Here is a 13,425-nt window from a genome sequence, read left to right as displayed (position 1 = left end):
TTGCAAGGCAACCCCCAATCACTAGTGTGAATGGGATCTTTTCTCCTTTCCTCACAAGTGCTGTCTTTCCATCCATGTCAGACAAGCTCTGTGTAGCACGTGTTCTTACATTTCCTGTTACAGATATTGGCTTGTGTTTCTCACCCCACAGCTTGTATGTGTCAGAAAGAATTGGTTTGGGGCCCCCATATGAAATTGGATATGCGCCACACTCTGTGGTTTACCTCTTGTCATCTGTAGTGGGAGTGATTGATTAACCTCTAGTGTAGCCATGGAAAGGCCTTATCTCTCTATGCAGATGGACACCAATGGTCGTGAGGCGGCTGAATAAGCCAATCATCCCTTGTTTGATTAGTTGATAGGGCTCTCTTCAATATTGATTAAGCTTTTAGAGGGCTAATAGTTTATGTTTAAAGAAACATTGAAGGATCTCTTGCCTCAAAAGAAAAAAAGGGTTATTCGTAATTTGTTTTGCCACAATAAATACGTTTGGGTAGCATATTTCATTCATGTGCAGTGCCTTCGGAAAGTATTCAAAACCCTTGACTTTTTCCACATTTTGTTAAAGCCTTATTCTAAAATGTATTAAATAAAAATAAATCCTCAGCAATCTACACTCATCCCTCTTAATGACAAAGCAAAAAGAGTTTATTAGAAATTTTTGCAAATGTATTAAAAATTAAAAACAGATTCTTTATTTGCATAACTATTCAGACCCTTTGAATGAGACTCAAAATTGAGCTCTGGTGCACCCTATTTCCATTGATCATCAAATCAAATGTATTTATATAGCCTTACATCTTTGAGATGTTTCTACAACTTGATTGGAGTCCCAGATCTGGGGAAGAGTACCAAAAAATGTCTGCAGCATTGAAGGTCCCCAAGAACACAGTGGCCTCCATTCTTAAATGGAAGAAGTTTGGAACCACCAAGACACTTCCTAGAGCTGAGCAGTCTGGGGAGAAGGGCCTTAGTGAGAGGTGACCAAGAACCTGATGGTCACTCTGACAGAGCTCTAGAGTTCCTCTGCAGAGATTGGAGAACCTTCCAGAAGGACAACCATCTCTCCTGCACTCCGCCAATCAGGCCTTTATGGTAGTGGCCAGACGAAAGCCATTCTTCAGTAAAAAGGCACCTGACAGCCCGCTTGGAGTTTGCCAAAAGGCACCTAAAGACTTGCAGACCATGAGAAACAAGATTCTCTGGTCTGATGAAACCAACATGGAGCTATTTGGCCTGAATGCCAAGCGTCACGTCTGGAGGAAACCTGACACCACCCCTACGGTGGAGCATGATGGTGGCAGCATCATGTTGTGGGGATGTTTTTCAGCAGCAGGGAGGCAAAGATGAACGAAGCAAGATCCTTGGTGATAACCTGCTCCAGAGCGCACAATATCTGACTGGGGCGAAGGTTCACCTTTCAACAGAACAATGACCCTAAGCACACAGCCAAGGCAACTCAGGAGAGGCTTCGGGACAAGCCTCAATGTCCTTGAGCGGCCCAGCCAGAGCCCAAACTTGACCCGATCGAACGTCTCTGAAGAGACCTGAAAATAGCTGTCTAGCAACACTCCCCATCCAACTTGACAGAGCTTGAGAGGATCTTCAGAGAAGAATGGGAGACACTTGCCAAATACAGGTGTGCTAAGCTTATAGCGTCATACCCAAGAAGCCTCGTGGCTATAAACGCTGCCAAAGGTACTTCAACAAAGTACTGAGTAAAGGGTCTGAATACTTAGGTAAATGTGATATTTTTATATAAATTAGCAAAAAACTATTCTAAACCTGTTTTTGCTTTGTCATTACTGGGTGTTGTGTGTGTAGCTTGATGAGGAGAAAGAACAAATTAATTTTAGAAAACATTTTAGAATAAGGCTGTAATCTAACAAACTGTGGAAAAGTCAAAGGGTCTGAATACTTTCCAAATGCACTGTATTTGACTACGTAAATTAATTCAAGGCCTTAACTGCTGTCCTGAAGGTGATCCTCTCTCTTTCTCTCTCTCTGTTTTTGTCTGTGCAGTCCAGCAAAGAAGATAAACTGTCCAGTCGTATCCAGAGTATGCTTGGAAACTACGACGAGATGAAGGAACCTATCGGAGACACAATTCCAAAACTCGGTGGCAAACCCTCAGGCTCATCCTCCGAGGAGAAGTCGGGCCAGTCTCTATTTGGGGAGCAGCGAGGCAGTGGCCAGAACAGTAAATGGACTCCAGTAGGCCCAGCGGCCAGCACCTCGTCCTCCCAGTCCTCCAAGAGATCCAGCCTCCAGGGCAGCCACAGCGGTAGCAGGAGTAGCCAAAGACACGAGCGGGAACACAAGAAGTCTAGTAAGCATGGCTCAGAACACTCCAAGTCCCACACGTCCAGCCCAGCCAAGGGCTCCCTGAGCTCCAGTCACTCCCGTTCACTGGGCGCTGAGCACCACGGCAAAGAGCGCTACCGCTCCAAGTCCCCGCGCGAGCGCGAGGCCAACTGGGACTCCCCATCGCGTGTGCACACGTCCTTCCCCAGCGGCCCGCACTCCAGCCAGGCCTTCCCCCCTTCGCTTATGTCCAAGCCCAGCTCCATGCTACAGAAGCCCACAGCCTATGTGCGCCCCATGGATGGCCAGGAGACGGTGGAGCCCAAGACCTCGTCAGAGATGTACAGCGGCCAGTCCCACAGCAGCACCATGGGGAGATGAAGTCTAACGGCAAGGCCTCGCTCTCCAAGCTCAAGATCCCCTCGCAGCCTGTTGAGGTAAAAACACAGAACTAGACTGAGTCGAAAATTCTACAGAATAAAACTTGTTTATTTACAATGTAATTATGTTAGCATGCCACGTAATAATTTACAAGATGAAAGATGACACACTAACAGTTGTTGTTTTACAAGCCATTTTTTAAAATTTTTCTTACAGTGGTATGATCTTTGTTATTTGTAGGGTCCCATGACTGGGGATGCTAATTGTGTTGATGAGATTTTAAAGGTAAGTATGTTTTTCAGATGATAACATGTATTGTAAGAAATGCAAGTTTTTTTCACCCAGTCATTAAGGTCTTCACTTTTACCTTCTCTATTTTTACCTCCAGGAAATGACTCAGTCCTGGCCCCCTCCTTTGACAGCCATCCACACCCCCTGTAAAACGGAGCCTTCAAAGTTTTCATTCCCTTCCAAGGTCAGACTGCAGAGCAGGCCTTAGTGACGTACAGAGGTTGAGGATTATTCAAATATGAGAATTTCCATCTCTTGCAAAGATCTGAATTCAGCCGGCACTATTTTTGCCCTAGTCATTGGTACAATAAGTCAAATCTATTTTTTCATGGATTTCTTTTGGGCGAGGGGGGGGTGTATATTGGAATGCTCTATATATATAAATGGTAAATAGTTTAACACTATAGCACAATCAATAAACAGCTGTTTTGTAATATAACTGAGCAGTGTAGTTTATTGGACTTATAATGTCTCTGTATAATCTAAACATTTCTTGACCATGTCTCACATTTAGGACACCCAGCATGCAAGTTTTCCAGGCGCACACAGTAAGTATTGCCCAGGACTTTACATACAAAATAAGTCTCTCGCATCTTGAACCTCTGGATACAGGTTGATTTCACCATTGTTGTAATACTCAAGAGTTCACATCTCACCCTTCCTCACCTCCAGAGAGACAAACCAAAACGTTGAGCAGCCACCAGTCCAAGGCAGCACCATGCGATGGGGATCAGGCCAAGTGAGTGTCCCTCCCCCTTCTCCCTGAACATTATGGTTAGCTGCCAGCTGCTTAATGATCCAGACAGGTGACAGTTTCTCCCTCCAAGCACTTTGTCTTTTCATGCCTTTGACATAGCATTGAGGGACACAGAATAGGCGCCTTATTGCTTAGTTCTCCCAATAGTTGTTTGTGTGATTAAGAAGCCATACTTGGTGTTAATGTGTAACATACACGGCATTGTAATGTTCCAGTAATGTTCTGCTGGAGGATGACCTGAAGCTCAGCAGTGATGAGGACAGTGATGGAGAACATGACTCGGCCAAAAACGCTTCCAGAAACGCATCGGCAAGGTAGTGGCTTCTCAGACTGAGACCCATTGGAGCTCCCATTGTTGATATGATTCTCCCCACTCAAAACTGAAAATGCTAGAAGAATAGCTAACTATTTTAATGTGTAACTACTAACTGATGATGCCTTCACAAGAACAGCCCTAGCTTGCTGTCCACTAACTAACTGCGTGTTTCTGTCCCACAGTAACAACAGTAATAACAGCGAAGGAGCAGAGCACTCGCGGGACGACTCGAGCAGTCACAGTGGCTCAGAGAGCAGCTCTGGGTCAGACAGTGAGAGCGAGAGCAGTTCCACGGACAGCGAGGCCAATGAGCCACCTCGCCCTGCATCACCAGAGGTAAGCCTGCTCAGACCCTTAACTACTCTCTTCCCTTTGACCTATCATTGTTAATAATAATAACCAATGACAATTGTTCCTGCTCAGTACAATTATCTTCTTGCAGCTGACCTGTTGAGGAGTGCAGAATATGCTTTTGTAGATCCCAGTCTTATCTCCACACTTCTCCTCACAGCCTGAACCAGCCACCGCCAATAAATGGCAGTTGGACAACTGGTTCAAGAAAGCTAAGCAGTTCTCTCCGGCCTCCCCAGTGGACAATAATGTACCCACCAAGTACAAAAAGGAGGGGCGGGACCAGAGCTCAGGCCGGGGATACAGCGGGCAGGGAGGGTCTAAGGACTCAGGGGTGCCCACACCTAGCAGAGACCTAAGAGCAGCACAGAAGGGTTCAGAGAGCGGCCGTGGCCGGCAGAAATCCCCGGCTCAGAGCGAGGGTGGCGCAGGCCAGCGCAGGACGGTGGGTAAAAAACAGCCCAAAAAGTCTGAGAAGCCCCCTGTGGTGGAGGAGCCTAAAGGGGGGCTAAGGGTGGAGAGTGAACCTGCTCCAGAGATCCCTCCCCATCGGCCCAAAGCCGCCACTAAAGGCTCCCGCAAACCCAACATCAAGAAGGAGCCCAAGTCCTCGCCCAGACCGGCTGTTGACAAGCGCAAGAGCAAGGCGCCCATCAAGAAGTCCAGGAAGTTTGTGGACACGGACTCTTCCTCCTCAGAATCAGAGGAGAACGACAGCATTCCCTCGTTGTCGCAGACCCCCAAGTACACAGAGAGCATCAGGACTCCAGTGTGTGTGTTCTCGCCTATGGAAGAGAAAGAGCTGCTCTCTCCTCTCAGCGACCCAGACGACCGCTTCCCCGTCAGGCAGCAGCAGGGGCTCATGGTGAAGATTGACTTGACCCTGCTCTCCCGTGTCCCCGGACGGCCTTACAAAGACCTAGTAGAGCCCAAAGTAGAGAGGGACTGCTCCGTGGACAGAGACAGCAAGGACTTCCAGAAGCTGCCCTCTGAGAGGATCTCCAGTAAGGGCAAGAGGAAACACAAGGTTTGTCCTGCCACAGCACACCGCTATTCATGTCATGTTTGGACTTGACTTTGGTTTACTATGCAAATTGGTGAAAAAGATTGCTATGACAGGGTACGTTAAGCTTGAATGTCAATTACTTTTGGCCGTCTTCCTGCAGTTTATAAGCTGCAGTTTGAAGAGTGATGTGATATTACATGTTCAGCTGATACCCAGTCTAGTACCATATCTATCTATTTTACAGCCTTTCAAATGCAACCACAATAAATCATCCTTTCCTCTCCTCTGTTAATCAACTTAGAATGAAGACGAGAACACCAAGTCTGATAGCAAGAAGTCCAGACTTGAAGACAAATCCTCATCTCACCACAAGACCAGCAGCAAAGAGTGAGTATTTTCATTCAAACAAAACATCACGTTGTTCACTTTTAAACTCCCAACATTGTGAACATTGAATGGTATCATTGATAAACACCCACACCAGGTCTAAGAGGGTCATGGACGCCAAGGTGAAGGAGGAGCCGGTGCCCTCTCCCTCCATATCAGGGTCAGGAGGGCTGCAGAGGACGCCCAAGGCAGAGCATCAGAGCCGCAAGCGGACGGTCAGCCAGTCATCCACCTCCCTGTCCAGCGGGGCCAGCAGCGGCAAGGAGGGAGGCCACAGCACCAAGAGCAGCTCCACTTCCAAACACACAAAAGGCGGGGACAAGCAGGCCAGGAGCACCCGGGAGGGAAAGGTCTGTGTGTGTCAGTCTAGTCTAGCTGTCTGTCCCACTGTCTGGCTCTACTAGACACCATTTTATACAAACGTGCGTACATGTCACTGGAGTGCCCGTTACCAGCTGAACTGAGTATTAAGCTGGCTCAAATCTCGCACAAAATGTCCACCCACTGCCATGCCCTCCAAATACATTTGGGAAGGACACAAATATGACATTTGTAGCTCACCACTTTCACCACGGCATGATTTGTTATATGGTCATATAAAATATCCCTTATAGGATTATAAACTTTTTTTGTTGTCTCTGCAGGAGAAATCCTCAAAGGGCTCTGATAACCAGGTTGCTGTGCCACCACTCTCCTCGGACGGCTCAAAGTCCCTGAGGTCAAAATTGGTGTTTGAGGACAGGTAAGAAGAGCCGCCTCCTCTCCACTGTGGATAACCTGCTGTTAGCCAGTGTGTAGAGCTGTAGTTATAGGGTTGCCTTTGATGTGAAGCCCCTGGGATGTGCCTGTGTAAATAAAACAGGCTGCTTAACATGGCCTAGTATCTTCACCCCCCCCTGCCTATATATTGCTGTGTAGTTCGTAGAGTCTATTGGAATAGTTAGGGGGGGAAAAGTACTTAATTTTTCGAAGTACAGGAAATAATTGCAAAAGCTGACGGGCGAACCTGTTTTGTTTCAGGATTCACTCTGCCGATCACTACTTACAAGAGGCCAAGAAACTGAAACACAACGCAGATGCTCTGGTAAGAAATTATTTCATACGTATACAGTATGTTAGCTGTTATGTGAAACCAAGAGTATGCTTACTGTTTTTCCACGAAAAGCTTGGGAATTTAGTCATTTTGCACACGCTCTGAAATCGGAACAGTTACAATGGTTTTACTGTGTAGTGCTTTTACATCATCTTATTGGCTCCTCTGGCTACTGAAAGTGGAGCAGCTAGAGTAGTTATAATGGTCTACACTTGGTATCAATAGTGCACCCTGGGGATTATCATCAGATGCCTAAGTGCATCTCACTGCCCTTATTGGGGGACTGGATGCGGTCTCGTCCTATTCTACACTATCCAGGGAACCTGTTAAACATTTTTGAAATCTACATAATGATATTTCAAGACAACCAACATTTTAATTTCATCACAAGCACTGGTCATGAAGCATTCCCCTTGCTACGAACTGTCCCAAATTCGTGTGAGAGAGAATCAGTTGCTTAAGAGACCGTTTTCATAAGGTGTGGTGTTCCTGTGTGCAGATGGACCGGTTTGAGAAGGCTGTGTACTACCTGGATGCTGTGGTGTCCTTTATCGAGTGTGGAAATGCACTGGAGAAGAGTGCCCAGGAGGCTAAGTCCCCCTTCCCCATGTATGCCGAGACCGTGGAGCTCATCAAGTAAGAACAAACTTCTCTACAACATGTTTTAACAACATCATTTCAGTATCAAATAGCAAATATCTTCATGGTAGCAATTACATTTCATAGACACCATAGACCCAGCATTGCATAAATGGACAAATTATTCACAGAATTTACAGTATTACATTATTATTATGAAACCTTAGAATGCTGGGAACTGGTCTTTAAGGTCTCTCGTTGTGTGTGTGTTTTCAGGTACACTATGAAGTTAAAGAGCTACATGGCCCCAGACGCTACGTCAGCAGACAAACGGCTAGCTGTGTTGTGGTAGGTGTCCTGACTCATAGCTTGATAGATTCCATTTAGAGTGTCTGGACTGGAGCGTCGATGTTCCCCTGCTCATTGAGTCACTGTTTATGCTCATTCATCCATCTCTCCCTGCCACTCCAGCTTGCGTTGCCAGTCCCTCCTCTACCTGCGACTGTTCAAGCTGAGAAAAGAGAGTGCACTGAAATACTCTAAAACACTCACAGAGCATCTGAAGGTAATTTATTTTCCTTGGTGCAAGTTCATAGGAATTGTGATATTGTCACTTGAAATGTGTGTTCCTTGAATGAAGTGTTGTATGGATGAGCAGAATGATAGTCAATTTGCATTGCTTATATTTATTTGTTTAACAAATGGCAAATGTTTGTTCTGCATTTCAATTTGTTTTTCAGAATTCCTTGAGCAACACCCAAGCTCCCTCTCCTGGAATGGGAAGGTAAGACATTTCATTAGTTGTATGCTGTCTTGAGACTAACAGTCTTCTTAAATGTATTTCACTTGTCAATTAATGGTCTAGACGTTATGCTGAATCATCTCGTTTTGAGCGGTTGCGATTCCCCCGCTTACCAGCCATCTATCTCTCTCTGTCTCCCAGTAAAGCGGCAGGCATGCCCTCGCCAGTCTCTCCCAAGCTGTCCCCAGGTAGTGCTGGTAGCTACTCGTCAGGCACATCCAGCGGCAGCTCCTCTGTAACAATCCCCCAGCGCATCCACCAGATGGCTGCCAGCTACGTCCAGGTCACCTCCAACTTCCTGTTTGCCACTGAGGTGTGGGACCAAGCAGAGCAGCTGTCTAAAGAGCAGAAAGGTACCTGACTCGTTTGCTCTCTTCCTGCGGGGGGGGGGGAGATGTATATGGGGGTGTTAGTCCAACTTCCAAGGTATGAATATCCTATCTACTGCTTGTTTAAGATGTTATATTAGGCTCCAGGATGAATCCATAATCTAAATGAAACTAGCTCTGGACGTGTTGACCTGGCAAGCCATTCCTGGGCTAGAGGTCTCTTAAGTGTTTACCATGCTCACGTGTTATGTTATGTCTCCTGTCGGTTTTGTAGAGTTCTTTGCGGAGTTGGACAAGGTGATGGGCCCTTTGATCTTCAACACCAGCAGCATGACTGAACTGGTGCGCTTCACGCGGCAGGGCCTACACTGGCTACGGCTGGACGCTAAGCTCATTCCCTGAAGGACACTATACGCTCCACACACACACACACCGTCCACCACAACGCACCGCTGCCCCTCCATGCACATGTGAACTTATCTGCCTCAGACATATCTATAACACTGTGTCCATTTTCTACACCAGCTTGCCAAAAACACTGAGCGATATGGAGCATCTTTGCACCTACGACTGTCTGACACGGAGGAGGATTCCAACTGCACAGATCTATTGGTACATTCTAGCTATATCCACTATCAGCGTTTTCCTTCGTCATATCTTTGGATTGTGCAAAGGAAAGCCATTTTTCTATTTGGCCCAATGCCTTTGTTGAATTATTATATATGAAACACACTAAATACATTTTATTCTATAGGCTATAAGCACATTATTCACATTCGGCTTTTAATGTGTTATTATTTTTACCAAAGTACCTCCCTCAAACCAAAGGTGCTTTAAAACTAAGGTCTGTCTCTTATCTTTTTTGTGCCTTGTATCAGATATACAGGGAACTAGAATATACCATACGTTGAAATGCAGATCCAGCCAGACATTTTAAAGAATAATTTTAAGCTTCCAAACATGATTTTGGAATAGTACTGGACTCAAGCTGTGATCAGTGGGTTGAAGGCTGCACTGATGGTGTGTAAAGTGACGAGAGCTTGGTTTGCCTGACAGATATCCCTGACACATACACACATTACTCTAACAGTTGCCATTGAAGAAGAGGTAGCTTGCGGCTGACCATATTGGTGTTAGCCTGTGATACACCATTCAATTGATTTGGTTGAAGTTACTTTCATCGTTCTGAAGCACCACAATATATTTCTTATCTGTCAATGAGTTCTTCCTATGAATTGCCCTGCGAGATGTTCATTTCTAAACAAGGTGTTATTGTTCCTTTTATTCCTTATAGATCTGTACTGGAAAGGGTTGCTGTTAGTGTATTTTTTTAAGGCACAGCAGGGTGTGGTTGGTATGGCAAATGTTATCCTTGGAACACAGTGTAATTATTTGTATAGTTTCTGCAACAATTGCCCAGTGAATGCAGGAAGTTAGTGCAAGGAATGACATAAATGCACTCGCATTTTAGGACCACAATGAACAATTCCTCTAATAATTGATGTAGCATACACGTTGGTGGTGCTCATTAGCCATACGCAGATTACATGAGTTATATTTCAGTCGAAAAATACATGGCCAATATAGATTTTATTTATGTACCAAGCAGTTGCTCTGTTCAAAGTGCTGTTCAAACTTTCAGATTAAAATGATTGAAAACGGGGTTGAAAGAGCTATGAGATGCAAAGTATTTCTATTGTATATGAAAATTTAATATTTAAATGTTTAAAGGTGATTACTGGGTTCTCTACATAGTATAATAGTAATTTGTGTACTACAAAACTTAAGTAATCTATGGTCTATATATTTATGGTACAGGTTATATAATATAACAAATTGCGCTAATGTAGTGGTAAACTGGCCTAATGTAGTGGTAAACTGGCCTAATATTTACGTGTTCTTCTGTTATTTTGCATTGTCAGCAAGGCAAATGTGGACATAAGTGATTTTGAACAGGAAAATGTACTTAATTCATAAGTGGTATTGTATTGTGAAGGACTTTTCTTATTAGCCCACTTACAGAATATAGATGCTGGAAACACTAGTACCTTTTCCCCCTCATTGGCTCCCTTGTCTTTCATTTGGGGAAAACTGTTATTTCTTCTTACACTCAAAGAGTAGAGGAAGATTGTTTTTATCTATGCAGGATTTTTTTTTAAACTAAAATCTTTAAATAATTTTTGGGCTTTTAGTTTGAAATCAGGAATTTCCGCTCTTGTTTTTAACTGTCGGTCAAAACCTGTTTGGTTTGACAGAAATGTCCAATGCTTTTAGCTTGTGCATCATGCTTGTCCACTGAGTTACTGGTATGTGTATATATAGCTCTGTTTTAGTAACCAAACATGGATGGCTTTATGAAGCCATTTTATACCTTAAGCTGGAGGCCACTTTTCTCATAGATATTCCTCTGGGTGTGCGTGCTCGTGTAGCCACTCCTGTTTTCATACACTGGTACACTTTTAAGTACAGCTTCAAGGCTTGTTCAATATATTTAGATGTACAAAAGATGATTGGGATCATTTTTACACTTCTCGTAAGTCTTTCACTCATATTTATTAGTTTTTCTGCCCCTTTCTGCCCCTTTCTATTTTGTGTAGAAGATATCGTAGTATGGGTTTTGTTACGTTTAAATATGGTCAGTATAATTAGTTATAACTTGAAGACATCCAGGGTAAAATAAAATGTTATGAAATTAAATAGAGAGACGTAACACTTGCATGTTGCTATTTAAATAGAAATTTGTACAAATTGTATATAAAACAATTCATTTAGGGAGAATTTTTACTACAGTTAAAAAAATGTTTTTGATGCATCTGTGTCATTTAAGATAGATATGCACATTTGTGAACATCTGTGAGCTTTCTTCCAAAATGTAAGCGATGACACAAGTCTTTGAACCATATCAATCATTTTTGTTACTGTATTGTATGCCATGTCTCCTGCTCACCACTCTGTCATTATTGTTGTCATCATCAATGTCTTTAGAATCAAGTGCTAATGTATGTTCTGTATTTGATATGGAGACATGTAAATCCATTAAATGTATATTGTTGATCAGATTGAATGGAAGTTGGCGTGAGATGTTTTTTCTTTTGATCAACTGTACATCTCTACTGCATGTGAGAAAGCTGTTTCCCTTTTGAAATGGATCTGAGATGTCTTTTGAATGAGAGGTATTTCTCTGTTAAGCAGTTGTAGAAGTTAATACAGTATGTTGCGCTTCATTTTTCTCAGACCATCAGCATACAGCAGTACAGCAGTCTAAATTGGGTTAGTTTTAAAATATTGAGAACCGAGATATATATATATATATATATATATATGGATGCAATATTAAGTAATGGTACTCTTTTGAGGTTGTTATTCAAACTTGGAATAACATGTCATTTAAAATTGTGAAGTATTACTAATGGGATTTGAGTCTGTCTGAATATTCTTTGTATTTTGTCTTATTGAGAATAAAATATATATGGTATTTCAATTTACATGTTTCCAATACATAATATCAATATACAGTACTTGTAATTTACTTAAGAACGTAATTTTGATTGCATGTAGAAACCTTACATTCATTGATCACAGCCAATTTTAGTGACACAGGGCCCTTTCTGGTCTCTGGCTTCTTAATTCCGCAAAATGGTACGAAGCATCATCTGGATATGTGTGCAACAAAAGTTCAACATTCACCTGCTACCATTTCTGTCAAGCCCTGTACCCATACAGAAGTTCACTTTTCTCATTGACTTCCCAAACCTCGGCCTTGTCGCAAGCTTTCCCTTAAGTCTCACGATGTTGCACCTCTGAGTTTAGAAACGGATTATATTGCAATTTCTTGACCCCATACGGTACTACCTTTTTGATTATAGCATCAAATTCATGAAAACTCGGTCATATAAGATATATAAAATTGTGTTTGTGTATTGATTTGCTCATACTTGATTCCTGTTATCAAAATATGTTGACGGTCAAAAGTTAAACACATCGCCGAAATGTTGAACTAGCAACAACTCCTACACTTAGCCTGCTCAAGTTGACTCGGACTCACCCAACGGTTGTTTATTTTTTATTTTGAACTTTATTTTGCCAGACAGTACTTTCTCAAAATGCAAAATATATATTTTTGTAGACTCTCGACGTGACGTATACAGATGGTGAGAGTTGTGGTTCATGTTTGTAGTTCTGTCGTTAGTAATGAAACGGTTGTAACTTTTCGCCTTCGCACTTGGTAAGTGAATTCACTCTAAAACACGTACATTTTAATGAGAGGGTTTTCATGACTTCGATAAAGCAAATTTAAGGTTCATTCTTTGCCAACAAAACTAGGAGCAAAGAAGCGTCACTTTCATACCGTAGCCACACCGTGGACATTAATTGTCATGTCACTACATTGACTGTCTGTCTTGGTTTGGAGACAGTCATAGAACTAAAAAAAATGTGGTGCTTTCTGGTCTGCCTGACAAAGTCCACTGGTCATTTGAGTGGAAGATTCCCAAAACATATCCACAGCCAAAGAGCTGCATCTGTACGGTAACTTTCTCTGTAAGTGATTTTTATTTTTTTATTTCACCTTTATTTAACCAGGTAGGCTAGTTGAGAACAAGTTCTCATTTGCAACTGCGACCTGGCCAAGATAAAGCATAGCAGTGTGAACAGACAACACAGAGTTACACATGGAGTAAACAATTAACAAGTCAATAACACAGTAGAAAAAAAATGGGCAGTCTATATACAATGTGTGCAAAAGGCATGAGGAGGTAGGCGTATAATACAATTTTGCAGATTAACACTGGAGTGATAAATGATCAGATGGTCATGTACAGGTAGAGATA

At 43.0% G+C, this 13,425-nt stretch overlaps 1 protein-coding gene across 1 annotated transcript in view; it reads left to right on the top strand.

Moving 5' to 3' along the window:
• LOC115136209 (AF4/FMR2 family member 4-like) overlaps positions 1-11,660 on the top strand; it is a 29,094-nt gene extending 17,434 nt beyond the window's left edge. The window contains 19 exon segments of the mRNA XM_029671774.2: positions 2,023-2,674; positions 2,677-2,741; positions 2,926-2,970; positions 3,074-3,160; positions 3,491-3,524; positions 3,649-3,715; positions 3,949-4,047; positions 4,232-4,385; positions 4,561-5,427; positions 5,708-5,793; positions 5,891-6,143; positions 6,438-6,535; positions 6,814-6,877; positions 7,386-7,522; positions 7,742-7,813; positions 7,937-8,030; positions 8,206-8,249; positions 8,409-8,620; positions 8,871-11,660. Of these exon segments, the coding sequence (XP_029527634.2) occupies positions 2,023-2,674; positions 2,677-2,741; positions 2,926-2,970; positions 3,074-3,160; positions 3,491-3,524; positions 3,649-3,715; positions 3,949-4,047; positions 4,232-4,385; positions 4,561-5,427; positions 5,708-5,793; positions 5,891-6,143; positions 6,438-6,535; positions 6,814-6,877; positions 7,386-7,522; positions 7,742-7,813; positions 7,937-8,030; positions 8,206-8,249; positions 8,409-8,620; positions 8,871-8,998 (3,258 nt within the window). The 3' untranslated portion in view covers positions 8,999-11,660.
• Positions 11,661-13,425: the final 1,765 nt, after the last annotated feature.

Source organism: Oncorhynchus nerka, linkage group LG10 (genome assembly GCF_034236695.1).
Source record: "Oncorhynchus nerka isolate Pitt River linkage group LG10, Oner_Uvic_2.0, whole genome shotgun sequence".
Classification (NCBI taxonomy): Eukaryota; Metazoa; Chordata; class Actinopteri; order Salmoniformes; family Salmonidae; genus Oncorhynchus; species Oncorhynchus nerka.
The sequence above is the reverse complement of the archived record's forward strand: the minus strand, read 5'-3'. Positions and strand labels throughout refer to the sequence as shown.